At 37.6% G+C, this 17,561-nt stretch overlaps 1 protein-coding gene across 9 annotated transcripts in view; it reads left to right on the top strand.

Moving 5' to 3' along the window:
- The window catches only part of GREB1 (growth regulating estrogen receptor binding 1), an 86,872-nt gene that overhangs the window by 52,913 nt on the left and 16,398 nt on the right, over positions 1 to 17,561 (top strand). For 8 of the 9 annotated variants that reach the window (XM_064411928.1, XM_064411931.1, XM_064411930.1 and 5 more), the window contains 9 exons: positions 166 to 363; positions 454 to 634; positions 2,124 to 2,316; positions 2,921 to 3,057; positions 4,156 to 4,495; positions 6,069 to 6,184; positions 6,884 to 7,083; positions 8,854 to 8,943; positions 10,365 to 10,957. In XM_064411928.1, coding sequence (XP_064267998.1) covers positions 166 to 363; positions 454 to 634; positions 2,124 to 2,316; positions 2,921 to 3,057; positions 4,156 to 4,495; positions 6,069 to 6,184; positions 6,884 to 7,083; positions 8,854 to 8,943; positions 10,365 to 10,957 — 2,048 coding nt within the window. The remainder of the gene's footprint in view (positions 1 to 165; positions 364 to 453; positions 635 to 2,123; positions 2,317 to 2,920; positions 3,058 to 4,155; positions 4,496 to 6,068; positions 6,185 to 6,883; positions 7,084 to 8,853; positions 8,944 to 10,364; positions 10,958 to 17,561) is intronic. The other variant, XM_064411926.1, reaches the window with a different exon arrangement.

Below are 17,561 nucleotides of genomic sequence, written 5' to 3'. Positions count from 1 at the left end.
CAGAAATATGTCTTTGCATATTCTCTATGGATTTTCATAAATTAAGTCCTGTAAATAAGCAAAATACCTTAAAGAATAAATCAGTTATTCTTTGCCAGACTCTTAACATTTTACATTAGATTAGACTTTGGGCATATATCTAAACAGAATTTTACCTTTTTCCAGGTTATGAGATTGAACGACATCAAATTCGTCCCTTCCAGCTAGCAGTGGCTCAGAAATTGCTGTCTCATATTTGCTCAATTGCTGACTCCAGCACTCAAAATCTTGATTTGGGTTCCTTCGAGAAAATTGATTTCTTGATTTGTGTTCCACCCTCCGAAGTGACTTACCAACAGACTTTGTTTCATCTCTGGCACTCAGGTGTTCATTAGTTAGCTTTATTTTAGATTTACACAACATTCCTAGAGGTATTCCTATCCAGAAATACTGACACTTGTTCTGTACTTTTAGGTATATTATTAGAACTTGGATTAGAAAAGGAGCATCTTACAAAGCAGAGAGTGGAACAGTATGTTATGAAACTAGATGCAGAAGCCCAAATTAAATTCAAAATCTTTTTGCAAAACTCTATGCAGAATCCACACACACTGTTTGTCCTAATCCATGATCATGCACACTGGGATCTAATGAGGTAAGAAAACTGTAGCTTGTTTTTGGGGAAATTATTATTATCTGCATTATCTCTCAAGATTAGTTTTCAGATTTATCACTTTCTTCATCTTTGTTTGCGTCTTTCTGCTAACACTGCCTCCCCATGCATTGAATAAACATGTTTTAAGGTCCTTCATTATTTATTCTTACCCTGCTTATTATATTGTGCCTTAGTGGAACATTTCAGCTTTTTTTGCTCCCCATTCTTATCTACTTTCAGCCACAGCTGTTGTTTTTTTGGCTGTTTGTCCTTTGTTCAGGAGAAAGCTTCCTGTGAAAGTACACAGAGCTCCTCATTCTCTGTTATTTTCTGGGCTGTAAAATTTGCAAAACCTCAACCCAGTGAGTAGAAAACTAGTGAGCCAACACTGCTGCTTATTTTTTTAACTGATTGGGAGTTTTCCACTTCTTTTCTATCCAAAATCACTGATTTGCAAGAATTGAAAGCTTCTGTGGATTCTTAGTGATGCCAGGTAGAGTTCTGAAGGGAAGAGAGAGGTTCCTGTCCAGTGTTTACCAAGTTCCCCATCAGCTCACTCACATAACTCTGCTTCCCTCTTCCCTCAGAGCTCTGTTTCCATAGATTCTCAACAACCTGCCTGCTCAGATGTGGGGCTGCTTTTGCTGCCTCGTTCTGAGGCTCTTGGGGAGGTTGGAAAACATTCTGGACTCCAGAAACACCAACATATTCCAACTTTGGGATTGTGGTAGTGTTTCTGAAACCAAAAACTGGACTCTTGCTTGTGAATGAAGTGGGGTCTTGTCTTTTACTCTGGTTAACAATGATGACTTTCAATGAAACTGCATCTGAGGGTTTCTGTCTTAGGAACTTACCTGGACTTTTACAGCTGTCCCAGCCTTTGAGGCATTTATTAATTTATTCCTTGAGTGGTAGGGAAGTACCTCTGTTGCTGCTTAACTCTGTTTTCTGTTTAATAAAGATACATAGGCCAAAAATTAAATAGCATGAGTTTGGACTGAAATTTTGCACAAGAGCAAGGAATTGACTGTCAATATTATGTGATACTGTGATTTGCTCTAAGAATAACTATTCTTCGTCTTTTCTCTTTTTCTATCATACTGACTTATCACGTGTATTTTTCTATCTTGATTTTTGTAGGTTAGAATTATCCTTTGTTAAGGGCAGCACTAACAATCTGACCACAGTTACTACAGGACAATGTGTCTATTGGTAACTTCCACATAAGCTTCCTTTCCTACTTTATCTCTCATATTCTGGTAGCTGCAGGGATTGGTAATTTGCTAGTGAGAGAGTTTATCAGACTCAGAGAAATTTTTACTTGGAGTGAAATAATTTGTATTTTCTTCTGTGCAACAATTTTAGGGTAAAAGAAGAGTCCTAAATTCCTTTAACTTTGATTTCACATCCAGGTTTAAGCTATTCCACTGACACAAATATTCCCTTTTGCTGATCACTTTGGAGAGTTTTGGGTTTGTTTTTTTTGCAGTGCTATGCATAGTCTTTATCCTCAAACAGAGCTGTCATCAGGACTTGTTGATAGACTGTTGAACTGCAGGGAGGTGAAAGAGGCACCAAATATTGTGACCCTCCATGTGACTTCCTTCCCCTATGCGCTGCAGACACAGCACACTCATATCAGCCCTTACAATGAGATCCACTGGCCTTCTTCATACAGCAATGTAAGATGCATGCTTTGAGGTGCTTTTCTGAGCTTTTCATAAGTTACTTTCCATTTATGTACTTGATAAAACAGTGAAGTCCCCATGATTTTTGTAAACAAGAGTGAAGTTTGAATGACATCCTGTTCAGTCTGTAGCAAGCTCACTTCATTTTCTTATCCTTTCTAGCTTTCTTTTTCTTTATTCCTTTTATATTTTCCACAAACCTTAGTAGCTCTGCTAAATATTTTTGAGCTACATAAATGGAAATCATCTGCAGTTCTGTCTCTAGTGCATTACTGCATAAATATATGCACATACGTGGATTTTTTTCATATATGTGCATATTTATTCCATATAGCTGGTCTATCTGTGTGTATGGATATGTGGGGAGAGAAAAAGAAATGAGGAAGAATTGGTCAAATTTTCATTCTCTCCAAATAACTAATTCTGTTTCTTTCTCTTCTTGTTTTAATATGTTTGAATAGATGTATGTTTATTAGAGAATGTGATTGTAAGTATATCAAGTATATACTTACAATATCAAGGTACCAATGGTTATTCCCTTGGAAATTAATTATTAATGACTTTATCCTTATATTTTTTATTGCTTCATTTGGTCTAGGGTGTAGATTTATACCATGAAAACAAGAAATACTTTGGACTGTCAGAATTCATTGAGTCCACCCTCTCTGGACATAGTATTCCACTGCTTCGATATGACAGCTCCTTTGAAGCAATGGTCATGGCTTTGGGAAAGAGGTATGGAGCCCTCCTTTGTTTCACATGGAAAACTTAGGAAGTCTTTTTTAGGTCCTTGAGTTATTAGCTAGAAGACCATTTATTTATTTATTTATTTATTTATTTTACTTCTCGTTGTCTTACACATCATTTAGATATGCAAGGCATTTCACCAGTTCTTACTTTCTCCTAGGTATTTATTATATACTGGGCCTGCAGTGCCATCACTGGAAGCTGTGTCCTACTATTAGCATGCACATTGCTTAGCCCAATTTACAATGTGTTCGTGTTGTGACCTGTAACTCCTCTATATTATAATAATCTAACATTGTATCATCATGCAATTTTAAATGTGTTATTACTTTTGTCCAATATTATCATTTGCTGACCCAGGCTGATTTTGATATTAGGTATACTGCACTTGGAACACAAAGAGTAGTTAGATACATCACTGTGGTAGGTACACATAAATCAGAAATAAAAACTTCACAGCAAGCCAGAGTCACTTTTCTGACCAAGCCATAGCAAGGACTCTTTTTACTGCGCACCTGGGTTTCATTTCTGTGAAAATCAGAACACAGGAAGCTATTGGATAGCCATGGATCACCTTTCCAAAAACTGGGGATTGAGACAGGGTGTAGCTGGCCCTGGGAAGTTGGAGTACTCATTGGTTGCTGCCTACATACATATTCAGTCTTCTTGAACACAAGAGTAAGTTGGTCCAGGGCTACAGTAAGAAAACAAGAGAAACACCCAATCTCTCTCTGCCCCTTAAGAATGGCACACAATGAAGAATAATATTCTTACTGAATGCTTCAGCTAATATTCTGTGATAAATTTTGTAACAGCAGTAGGGTATGGATAAACTAAAGTGATGTAACCTTACTGGACTACTTGCTTTGTAAACCTTTATGGAGAGAAATGAAGGGACAACATCAGTTCTGATTGTGAAATGATGCCTTGCAAATACTGTACAATTGCAATTGATGAGATTTTGTTGTATAGTAGATACGAAGGATTTGTTACAGGAGAAAATCCTTAGTTCGCTATATTTTTATATTTTAAAAATAGCTTTTTCACATCATCCTTTAATACTCTTTACTTCACCATTTATTTCAGGTTCCCCAGGTTACACAGTGCAGTGATAAGGACTTTTGTCCTCATCCAGCACTACTCTGCAGCAATGATGGCAGTGTGTGGTCTTTCTCAGATGAAGAATTACACCTCAGTTGAAACTCTGGAAATCACCCAAAATCTAATAAACTCTTCAAGGCAATGTCCTAGTGGCCACGGCCTCATGGTGGTGTTGAGAATTCCATGTATCCCCCTGGCTGCAGTGGCATATGAACGTCTGTATAACGTAAGGGAAAGACTAGCCCTTGAAGATAACTTTGAAATAATCCTGGGAAATCCTAATTCGGGCATCACAATCGGGAAGCACTTTGTGGAACAATTAAAGGTAAATTGCAGAATGGCATGTGCTGGGAAGCTTCATTAGATGGGTGTCACTGATGATAGTTATAGCCATGAGCTGAAGTGTGGAGTCTTAAAGTAAAAACAAAAGCTGCCATGAGGAGCATGACTTTTACCTTTTACACATACTGTCTGTGACACCTTTCCTGTCCTGCCTGTGGTTAATGCTCAGTGAAGTATTAACTGATACAGTTAGCACTTGACGTCCAGTAGCAATCCTCAGAAACAGTTGAAATGCTTTTATCTAAAGGGATTATGAGAAATACATTAAGAAGCCAAATAAAATTTCAGTTTTAGCTGAATTTTCTCACAAAAACTTCACAGGACGAAAAGAAGATTTTAACCAGTGACTAGTTGATAGTTAAATTATTCTTGTCACCAGCAGGGGAGAGGAAGACCCATTTGATTTGCTTGATCAGTGATGGTAGTTACGGATCCTAGAGCACCCTGGTGTTCACAGTTTGGGATTTTATGCTTTCTGAATCGTGTTTTGGTTTATGGATTAATTTATATCCTTTAAGTCCAGAACCATGGGTCATCTGTTTAAAAAAAAGCATCCTTTCCTCTTCATAAAATTACCATCTTCTGATCACCAAAGCAAAAATGTATTTCCATTCAAGAATGTTGTAATATATATATATATATAAAATACTGTTTACTCTGTTTGATCCAATACATGTTAGATGAAGTAATTTGAGATCCAGAGCCTAATGCTGATCTCATTCTGCTATTAATTAGGCATCACTGACTCTGAAAAATCAGTATTAGTTCTGAGTCACATCCTGATTGTGTTCTCTGACATGTGTAGAGGGGAACATGAACAGATGTCAGAGGCCAAGTTGTTGTACTGTTGGTCATACCATAGATACTACTTATCTGTAGGTCAGTCTCACAGCAGAAAGGACTGACTGGTGAATAAAGCAATGTAGCCTGAGGCTGAACAGTCAAACAATATATGGAATTGTTGGATTTCTCATAAAGTTACCAGGAAAACCGATAGCTTTAGGGGAGAGTGGGAGACTCCAGAGGATTGTAAATAGGGACAGTGGTGTATGTTGAAAACTTCCAACTTTCTTCTGTTCCTCTAAGGTGAAAAAGTCTCATTTCTAGCTTATTTTCTTCCTTGGATTCAGACCTCCATATATTATCTGCCTCAAGAAGCCTCTGTATTCTCTTCTCTCCCTGAAAACTCCTGCTCAGCTTTACTCTCCATTGTGCCATATTTGCCATATGCCCTGTTCTCAGTGCTATCTATGCAGCTTGGAAGCTGGGAGGCTTTTCAGGCTGGAACATACTGTCCCAATGTGCTCAGACTAACACCAGGCAGATTGCTGCCTGTAATGCTCTAGAAACTGTGAGAGCTGTCTGTGTAGAATTTGGCTCTGCTGTGTGCCTTCTCTTCCACTCTACAAGTGGATTATTATAATGGATGATAAAGCATGCATTTCTCTTATGATTTGATATAGATGTATCTCAAATATATATATAAAAACTATTATATAGTTGTAGATAGGTCCAACATATAGATATGTCCAACAGGGTTTCTCTACCTTGTACAGATCTGGCAGAAAATTGAGGATGTAGATTGGAGGCCACAGACCTATTTGGAATTGGAAGGTTTGCCTTGCATATTGATATTTAGTGGGATGGATCCACAAGGGGAGTCTTTGCCACGGTAAGAAGATCCACTCTTTTCTCAGTGGCAGTGTGTTATCCATTGCTTATCAAGCAGCTAAAGATTAACTGTGTGATTACTTGTGTGAGAGGAGAGCAGATTTCAGTGTCAAGGTGTTTCTTTGCCATTTTGGGGGCAGTTTTTATATCATAAATACAAATTCCATATTATTGATAATAAACTTCTGTTAATAGAAAGATGTAAATAGCTCCAAAATATTATGAGGCTTATCCTAGTTTAGAGGAGAGACTAGGTATGTTAAAAAAAAAAGAAGTATAGCTGCTGAGGTTTCTTTAGGGTAGCTGAGAGATGTGCTAATGATGGTTGTATGTGTGTCCCGGGATGTGTGGAGTGCCTTCTGGAATGGCAGCTGGAAGAGAGACAGGATGCCCTGGGGCACTAAATGCTTTTGTATGTTCAACTGAATCTTTGTGTGTTAGATTTAGAATCCAAATGGTTATTCTTTTTTTGATGAAGATGCTAATGTTCAGTGCAGTAAATTAAGGTGTGTAATTGGATTAAGAGGAAGAAAAGTGTATGCACCACAGTGGTAAGCTTATTAAGCACAAAATACTGTGTTCTATCCCATCCCTTGTTGAGGCAAATAATGAAAAAATTTCTCTTTGGCTGTGTTTCTCAAAGAGATAAGGCAGAAGATTACAGTGAGTTTTGATACTAGTTCCTCCCGTTTCTCTCCAGATCACTGAGATACTGTGACCTACGTTTAATAAATTCGTCTTCTTTGGTACGGACAAGCCTGGAGCAAGAGCTTGGTTTGGCAGCATACTTTGTGAGCTCAGAACTTCACACAGAGAAAGCAGTTGTGAATGATGTGTTAGAAAGTGACCCAGAGAAACTAAGCAGTACTGACAACGAAGATGAAGAAATAGTGACAGAAGGTATTTTTTATTACTGGTAATAAAACAAGCTGTAAAATGATTGAAAATTACTAGCAAAAGCAAAAATGCATGGGTGAGGTTTTCTCATTTTAGTCTTACTAAGTGAGCTCTGCTCCTTAGTTTTGTTTGATCTCATCGAACCTCTGTTTCCTCACCCTTCTGCTGCTAATGCATTTTAACTTTTTGCAGTTCTGTGTCTGTTCTCTCTCTCTGTTTTCTGGCTCCCTCCTGTGTTCCTCCTTTGCCCTGTATGTTCTGACAGCCAAAAAGTGGAGCTCAGATAGGATCACCAGGTGACATTCACTGTTCAGAGGGCCCTCTGCTCTCTCTCTCGCCAGCAGGGAAGGGTGAGATTTGCTGTCAGAGAAGCAGCAGCAGTGACTGCATCCCTACCCTCAGTGCCAGCTCCAACTAAACTGTTCCTGGTGCTACTGAACCTATACTTAAAATGATGTCAGTGGTAAAGATTCCTTTCAAGGAAACAGCTGAGTAGTCCCTAGCTTGTAAGGTGTAAAATAGTATGGATTGAAAATATATCTCAACATAGAAACTTCTGAGTTCTCCTTGAAAATGCCCATGAATTCAAATTAACAGTGTAACAGAGTTAGTGAATTCATTATTTCTTTAGAAACCAATTGAGAACATACAAATGTGTAAAAAGCAACAATAAGTTACCCAGGAACAATTACTTTCTGGTTTGTTTTTTTTTTTAGTTATAATTGATGGACATTATCAGCTATTTATTAGTTATTTACACTTTACTATCTATTGTGTCTGTGGAAAACAAAGGATTTTTATACCTGTAAAGTATTTAAATCTCAAACAACTTGCCTTCATTTCCTTTTCTATACTATGAGGAGGAGGAAACCCAGTTACCTTCCAAGTTCACCTAGGAAGTTTCTTACTCACTGAAAATGACAGCAGAACAATCTGAACAAAAATACTTTCTTTAATCCGATATGGACTCTTCATAGAGGAATAAAATACCTGAGGTCATACTCAAACTGTGTTCAATAGATGCCTGCTTCAGATGTGATGGGTGCTCCTTGCGATGAGTAGTTCTGTCCATTTAGTTGAAGTATGCTGAGCTTGTATGAGACCTGAGTCAAATGGGCTCCTGTGATGTCTAAGGCTGCTCTCCTAGTCCATGAAGTATGGTATGATCATCCAGAGTCCAATTCAGATCATGTGAGATAGGCTTACAGTCCAAGTTTGCTGATGGCAGTGCTTATGTCTCAATTTATCACATTAAAACTGTACAGAAACAAGCATTTTAACTTAGGAGCCTGAGCTAGGAATCTCAAGTGAATGGCGTTGATGGCCACCCACCTTTTGAGGATTTTCATCACCAAAAGCTGAGATATAATCTGGCCATGTAGCTGTGTGGGGTAGGAGGTAATTTCAAAACATACTGACAAAATATAGCTTGTTGCCTGCTGCTTTCCTTGACACTGGATTAGTGGGGAATGTAAGACATGGGCTGGAAGAGAAATCATGGTTGAGACAGGCCTAGATATTACCAGATCCTGGTTGCAGCCCTGGTTTTTGTGAAGCTATTGCAGCTCAGCATAGGTAAATTAGACTGTAGGCTGATCCAATATTCTGTGGTGGGAGCAGATACTCTCCATACTGGAAACAGTGTCAGGATGAGGACAAACCCCACACAAGCCCTTCTGTACTTTTCCTTACTTTTACAATATAGCTGTGACTTACAGGCTTACCTAAATTATATTTTGATTTTGTTTTCCCTTATTATCATTCATGAAACAGGTTCTACTTCAGAAAAGAGAAGTCCTATGAAACGAGAAAGATCACGTTCCCATGACTCTGCCTCTTCATCTCTCTCTTCAAAAGCTTCCAGTAAGACCATAAGATCATCTCTGTTAATTTAAGATAAGGACATAAAAAAGACCTTAGCTTATTTGATAAATAATAAAAGGCACAAGTCACTAAGGTTTTGATACATCCTGTTTTAATGGGATCACTTAAGATGACTGGAAAACATAGGGATTAGACTTCTGAAATATAGAAAATAGGATCTTTTCTTGCTTGAAAAATTATCAAAATTAACATGGGGTGCCCATGTGGTCTGCCCATGGCTCTGTGCCCTCAGTACATCTGTGGTTAAAGAAATATTTTTCTTACTTTTTTTTCTGTGCCCCTGGATACTGGTATTTTGAGGGATGTCACACTGGTGTTACTTGCAACCATTCACAGTGCTGGTGACACTTTTGTATTTGTTGCTAATGGCTATTACTGAGTACTTTATAGACAGGGCATAACTTACTGTTTCTTGAAATCAGGAGAACTACTGACTTTTGTTTGTTCAAAATATGGGGTTTTTTTGAGAACCAGGATGATTGTTTTCACCATGGGAGGAAATCTGATTTAACCTATGTTCAGCCTTAGGCAGATATTTCTAATACCTTGTGTAGACTGATTCCACAAGCAGTTCTCTGTCTACTTTGAAGACTGTGAGATATTTGCATGTCCTCTTACATTAAGTGTTAAAGTTGCTCAGAACCATTTAACATGTGTTAAACTTTCAAGAAATCTTAATAGTTAAAATATATAGGGTAAAAATATATAGCTTTCAGAAAATCTGCAATTATCAGTGGGGTGTATCTACATCACATATTCCCAGCCAACATTCATGAATTCAGTATGCTCTCTGAGCTGACCCAAAGCTGTGTGAATGCACTAATGCATTATGTAGTGCCAGGGACTTGAGGGCTGACAGGTTTTATTAGATCAGCCTAGGTGCTGCAATGACACAGGCATGGGTGTCAGAGCAGAGCTGACTCAGAGGACTGTATTTAGATGTCAGTCTGAGTAGACATTTCTGTAGTGTGGTGGGGTAATAGCCTGGAAATACTTATTTCCTTCAATTCATTTAAACAATGGTTTCAGTAGTTTTGTATTTCTCTTGAGTGATTAAAGTATCTGGTGCTCACCAGATACTTTAATCACTCAAGAGAAATACAAAACTACTGAAACTTTAATACTTTAAGCAAGGAATGTTTGAGGGAAATAGAGGACAGAGCAATCACTGACATCTTTCCTATGCACTTCAGGACTTTAAAAGCCACTGTCTGCATTGAAACAAATACTACAAACTAGTCCCATTATGGCTTCCTGTATGACGAAGGTCAAAGCAAGAAGAGGAGCAAGATTGCAATGTTAGCTGGACAATGTATCAAGAGGATTATTTGTTGTGCTTTGTTTAACTGTGGCAGAGATAGTTGCACTGTGTTGAAATACAAATTTTCTTTTAATTACAGCATTCTGCACTGAGTCATCCCCTCCCCAAGTCCTAAGTAACAGCACTGAAGAAACGACAAATAACTATGAAAGGCAGAAGCAGAAAGTAGACAAGGGGGCACAAACAACAGTCAGCAAACACTTGCCACCAGTGACTGAACAGCTGGATATGAAACAAAACATAAAAAGCACCCAAGTCTCCATCACCTCATCATCCTCCCCACCTTTCTCCTCCTCTTCTTCCTCCTCTGCACCTGCTCATAACTCCTTCATCCTACAGACGTCTCAATGCTCCATGACCAAAGCATCAAAACAGCCTCCCATAGTTTTCCTGCCCAAACTGGTTTATGACATTATTACTTCTACAGACAGCAGTGGACTTCCCAAATCTTCTTCCCTCTTGCCTTACCATTCTGTTATGTGGGCAAGTTCTTTTCGTCCTCTTATGAGCAAGATGATGACGTGCACGGAGCAGTCTCTGTACTACCGCCAGTGGACGGTTCCCAAGCCAATCCATATGGACTACAACAACAGAAGTGAGGGCAGAATGGACACCTTTCACCCAAGGAGACTGCTGCTGAGTGGGCCACCACAGGTGTGTAAAAAGAACAAGGTATTATCATTGATTTATTTTGTTTAAGTTTATCATAATCTCAGAAAAAAAAATTTAGTTATTTTTCATACTTGAAGGAGCGGTGTATTTTTGGGGAGAGTAAATTACTAATATTTTATTTCCTAATCTCTTCTAATGAAAAAAAAAATCTTCCTTTCTTTACTGTTAGCCTGAGTTCCAATAAAAGAAGCTGCAGCAATATTCACTTTTCAGTGTCTCTCCATTAAAATGTTTTAAAGACAGTTTGCTCAAGAGATAGATTTCATGTGGAATTTCAGTTTGGTAAAGTTAATATGCATTTACATTTTAAATAAAGATCAAAGATCTTGACAAAGCCACTTTCTTATGATCAATGTGAAAGCAGCTGGGAGTTTGTAATTAAATTATTTTGTTTCCTTTGCACAGCAGACAGAAATAGAAGCTGTTGTAAATAATACATGCAAGAAGGCCAGTTCAAAGTAGCAGAGCCATATTTAAGAGATGAGTAGCTGACCCAGGAGTTTTTTACATTACTTTGAAAATATATATGGAAATGGATCTAGTTCTAAGAAGTTAATTCTTGTGTAAATTCTCTAGGAATGTTTAGCACTTATCTCTGAGCAAGGTATCTCCTAGTTAAGTGCACATGTAAAGGTAGTATTGTTGTGCCACATGTTTTACTGCAGTATGAAGCAACAAGATGTGCAGAGGCACTGTGCCTGCTGAGAGTAGATACATTTCCTGTGAACCTCAGAAGTCAAACAGGATAAATGCAAATCAAGACAAAGGTGTTTCCAGTTACTGTAACATCAACCCAAAGAATTAATCCAAAGATAGTAACTGAATTAGTTCGCCACATGAGCCACTCTTCTATGCCCATCCAGGGCAAAAAGCAACTGCATATTGCTATTATTGGTTTCCATTGTATACCTAATATACAGGGCAGAAGGAGTATAAATGAACTCTTCATATTGGGAATTCCCACAGATGCTACTCTGAGTCACAAAGGATTCCAGAAAATATTCTGACAGTTTTTCACTGTCCATTCCTTTGTTATAAATAATTTGTGTTTGCCAAATATTGAGGTATTATGTGAACAAGAAACTGAATTTCATACTGAGCTGCAGCATAAAAATGAGTACAATCGAGAGAGAGATGTTCATTTTCATCCCCAAAAAAACCCCCAAAATGACAGGCTGTAACAAAAGGACAGGCTCTAACTTCTGTTAGAATTTTATATTGCATTCACATCAAACCCCATAAAAATATGATTCTGAAAGCCATCCTAAACACTCACATTAGCCAATAAGAAATTTTTCTTTGGTATTTGAGTCCCAAATATAAATTGTGGATCTCAGAAGAGTCATTCAGAGACTTCTGACAGCATACTACACACAGTGAGAAGGTTTTGATGGCTCACACACTTGATATTTGCAATTTAACTAACTATGATCAAACAGGAAGCTTGTTTATTTGTCAGGCCACTTTTCACTATCAAACCTCTCTAGTTTTTTTCCAAGTATGGAATAGGACTCCTGTTCACCCTCTGTACAGCTGCAAATTTCAGCCTTGGTAACAATTCTTTTACTTGAAACTGCATCTCTTTTTCAGCTGTCTTCACAATGCTGGTTATTTCCTAGTGTTGTATCAGGTCCTACAGCTGGATTAGTTCCTAAAGGATGTTTTTTATATCTTTATTCATTTTATATTCCTCAGTTCTTTCTGAAGAATATACCTGTTTCACACAGAACAAATTCATGCTCATCAAAGCAGGAGTATCATATCTTCTTCCTCAATACAAAAATGTAGGGTTATATATTAATTTAATAGAATTTTCCATTTATTATTCCATGGAAATATCTTAATTTATTTCTATCTTCATGGAAAAAAACAGCAACTTTTCTACCTGTGCTATTTGAACCTCCCAAAGTACTTAAAGTGCCCGTAAACAAAATAAACAGCTTTAAAAGTATGTGGGTTAATTTAAGGTATAACAATCCAGTGTTTATAGAAGGGAATAGTAGCAATAAAGTATGCAGAAATTAGAATTACTCTTCTCTTTTGAGAAGAAATTATCTTCCTTCCTGAAGTAGGTTTTATTCATTATTTTTTATAATATTAACATTTCACTTGGACTTAATACTTACTGCATCAAAAGGCATAGGCAGAAATAAAAACAATTGTTAGACAGCTCATATCTAAATGTTGGTAACATCTCAGCCAAAGTATAAGAGTGCCAGAGTAATATTTTCCCAAAAATTAGTATTACTTGTTTTCTTTGTCAGGCAGCAATTCCTTTACTAAAATTTAAATCAAGAAGCAATTTTCTGGTTAAAACGAAAAATACTAAATCAACAGAGCAAGAAAGCTAGGTGCATTAGAGAATCAAAATGACAACTTTCACTGTCAGGGAAATTAGTAACAAAATATGCTCACCCTTCTCTCATGGAGAGATTTTACCCTTTGTACTCGTCAAAATATTTTTCTGGAAGACTTGATGCATTTTTACAAGGACAGTTATGTACATTAGAAGGAAATAAATGTCTTATTTTTACAATAGGCTTTAGGAAATACAGTAAAAACTTGATAGGTATGTAATAATTTATCTGTAATTAGCTCACATGATCCAAATGAACCCATTGGTTAGTGACTATAATTCAATATGCATCACCATGTGCAATACGTAATATTGTATCTACGGCTCGATGTCTATTCCCTGGTGCACCATGCAAGTGCCTATACAGAATTCTAAATTCTCTCAAGTATTTTTTCTTCAGAGATGAATGCATCTTAAAGTTCCCCAAACTGCAAATCAAGTTGTTGTATGTTTGTATGTTTGGGTTTTTAACTGGATTTTACAATTTAGAACTGGCATTTTCCTGAAGCGTGGAAGCTGCTGGTGAGCGCAGCTCAGTCCTGTGGCACCACACCCAGTGAATGGAGCAAGCATGTCTTAAAACACTTCCTGAAGAAGAAAACTGCTGCCCATATTATTACTCTACCTTTATTAAAATCTCATTACAGTAGGTGTATATACCATTCAGCTTATGTAAGAAAAATATTAGGGAAATATTTAATATATCTATTATTAGCTGTGTTTTAGAAGAATGTAGCATGTGGAAACACGGAAAAGAGCCATCAACATTTGACCAACAGTCTGTGGATCATCAGCATGTTTTCTGCAAATCATCATTGATTCACAGGCCACAGTTTGAAAACCCCTGTCATGGTATGTGAAGAACTGTCTTACCTGGAAATTAGAATAGAAAAGCCTTATGGAATTATTTCCCCTTTCACCATATTTCTCCAAATGTGAGGCTTGAAATCAGATGATGCTTTATACCATCATGCAAGAATAATAAAGTACTTCTAGTGGTCCTGGTGTCCAGCATCTGGAACAAGTTAAAAAAGGAAGCTCATTGCTGTTACAGCTTCTACAACAGCACTTCTGAATGTCATTCCATGGTTGCATGGAGGGACACATGCAGTTTATCTCACTGGAATGCTCTCTCTCAGATTCTTAGTTGGTTTGCACCCTACCCTTGATATCTATGGCAAGCAGAGTTCAGTGGTCAAAATCTTTGGAGAGCTTTCCCATTCTCTTTGGTGATATATGTCTTTGATACAAAAACTAGACCTTCATATATATGTCAGATTTTCTTCAGGAAAGAATTTGAGTTCATATTGCTTCCTCTTGCTACAACTACACTCTCCATGAATGAAGGGCTGCAGAGTAAGCATATTCTTAGTATTTTAAGGGTTAAATAATCCCTGACACTAAGCATGAAAATAGAAACAAAACCCATAAATCTCATCAGGCCCCAAATTCCCTAGTTATCATCAGTTTTCACAAGATTTGAGATTTTCACTTGGTCTTCTGAGATTTTCTTCTTCCACACCTGATTCTTCAGACTTCTGTCTTCCAAAGTCAGGTAGACAGGAAAAATTTAAAGTAATACTTCCATTATTTGGGAATATTGCCCCCCAAGTGCTGTATCTTACAAAGCACTGAGCACTGCCACATGTTTGAGGAGCTCTTTTTCTGGAAAGTAGAGCTGTTTGTCATAGTATCCCCTCTCACCTACATTTTGTTTCAGAAATTGTAAAAATACAGCCCAGATCTAAGTTCCTTCAGTCTTTTAATCTGTTTGCAACTTTGGTATCCAGAGCAAAGACAGGATATGGGGAAAAGAACCTTGCTCAGAGTACTTCCTTACCAGTTGTTGTCATTGTTGATATATCATGCTTAGCCCAGAGCCACTAGTTAGGATCAGCACAGCATTGTGCTTGACTTCCCTAAAGCCATGTAAAGTTGCAGACCAATCAGGTATCCACTGTAAAAATTCTTTTCAGATCTCCTATTTGTTGCAATTAAGAGATAGAGAATGGGCAGGATCCCATTATGCAGAGAATTATGCTTCAGAGGTGTGTGTACCCTGCTTGCAGGATCTCTTTGTAACTACTTACAGTTCACAAACTCTTGGAAAAAGGGGTAGTGACAGATGGGGCGAAGGCTCTTTAGAGAGATGTAGAAGTTGTGGTTTTTGATAGTTATTCAGTATTTTCAAACAAAGAAAGAGTCTCTGTGCTATTCCATTTGCCTGGAGATGGCACACATATAAACAGTACCATTCATTTTAGAGGTGCATTTAGCTATCTTGGTATGCTACAAGTTCACTTGTTCAAGATTCTTACCTTCTGGAGTAAAGCTGATTGTAAATGAAATGTCATTCATTTCTCATTTTCTTTTTGAAATCTTCTTCTCAAAATGATCTGAAAAAAGTGTTCTCTCTTTCACCAGTTCATTTATTGAGCAGCAAATGCAGGCAAATGTGCGAGTGAATGGAGTCCAAATACAAATGCTGCACGTGCTGAGCCCAGTCTCTGGCAGGGAAACATTCTAATAACATGGAGATATTCCTGAAAGTTCCCAACAACTTTTTACATACAGCATTGTTCATATCTAGCAGTTCATAAAACCCACAGTACTGAATTGGAAACTTTTAATGTGACAGACAATGAGATTGGGTAAGATCTGATGCATGCAATGGCCTAAGTGCATGCGTTACAGTTTGGTGGTGTAGCACTTGTCATCCTGTGTTTTCCAGCATTTTTGACTTATGACCCTACAGTTTTTGTGTACACTTCAGCCTGGTGACTGATGCTTTTCATCTCAGCAGTAGCCTTGTCACTCTCACACAAATTGTGAAAAGCCATTGGTAAAGACTGGACCCCCAAGGAAAGAAAAATACATGAGTTTGATAGAATAAAATTTTAATGCACATCAGAAGAAAAAGTAAGGCTTTCAGCATGTTGTTCTGTTGACAATTCTAAGTATATACTTCAAACAGATTAAGAATTGATTTTTATATAGATATCTAATATCAAGGAGACAGGTGTGCTTTTGATAAATGATCTCTTTGAAATTAGGAAACTGTTAATCTGTTAGGCTACCCTGTGTTTAATGAAAGGATGATCAGAGGCACTTTTAGAGAGTATGTTCATAAGAGAATAAAAAGGTAATCTCAGATGTGAGGAAAACGCAAGTATTTTCTTTGTTTGCCTCAGATGTGGGAAAATAAGATGGTTCTGTTTTAGCTCCCCAATGAGTAGCCATTGTAGCCAAGTTTAGAACCTTGTTCCAGGGTCAGAGAAAAAATTCTTATTAGTTTCAATGGATTTTACATAAAAAACAAAACTGGGAGTTAGAAACATCTGGTCTATGGGCTGACTATAGTCCATGCTGTCATTTCCGCTGTTCAAAGTCACGTTTTTTTCTGTGTTACTCCAGGATGACAGAGTTGTGTGCTGACATTTGATTCTCAGCAGAGAACAGGGATAATGAGACCTTTATCCACCCTTTGCAAGCAACTGTTCAAACTGCAGTCTGATATGAAAAACAACAGAAAATGAGCTTTGACCAAAATAAATGTCTCTTGCTTCAAATTTAAAGCCTCTTTTCCTCAAGTGTTGAGAGAAAATGAAAATTTTTCTTGTCATAGATGGAAAATAGTAACTTAAATACTCTGTTCAGCAATTCCAACACCCTATGCTTCTGACATGTCCTGGCAGTAATGGAAGTGAAGCTGAGTTTTCAATTCAGTAGTAATCTAGACCTAATCCAAAATCTGACGCCACTTTGTAAAATCACAGTTGCTGTCCAATGTGTTGTAACTGATCTGTGTGAAAACCTCCCCTGTACAGCCCACACACACAGTCATGATTTTTAAAGCTGCCTCTTTAGACATGGCCTTATTTACTTGATGTTACCATCAGCAAACTACATGTGAAAGGCAGAACAACCCACTGAGTAAATCAAGTAATGTGGCTTATACCTTCCAGCAATATTCTTGAATTAGTGAAGGAAAAATTTATACACTGTGTTGATGGGGTGAAAAAGAAAGGATAAAGTTATATTTTAAGGTAATTTAAAATGAACTTTAAAAAGGCAATTTTAAAAGATTGGAAGAGAAATACTGTATTTTCAGCATGAGAGGTGGGACAGGACATTGTTGCACATTCTGTGTCCTTCAGGAGTGGAAGTGGCTGAGCTCTCCCAGGGATGCGTTGCCACTTTTACTCCTCAGGAGAGTGATTGTACTTCAGTAGCAGGCAGTATACTGGT

The sequence above is a fragment of the Passer domesticus genome, chromosome 3 (assembly GCF_036417665.1).
Source record: "Passer domesticus isolate bPasDom1 chromosome 3, bPasDom1.hap1, whole genome shotgun sequence".
Taxonomy (NCBI): domain Eukaryota; kingdom Metazoa; phylum Chordata; class Aves; order Passeriformes; family Passeridae; genus Passer; species Passer domesticus.
The sequence above is the reverse complement of the archived record's forward strand: the minus strand, read 5'-3'. Positions and strand labels throughout refer to the sequence as shown.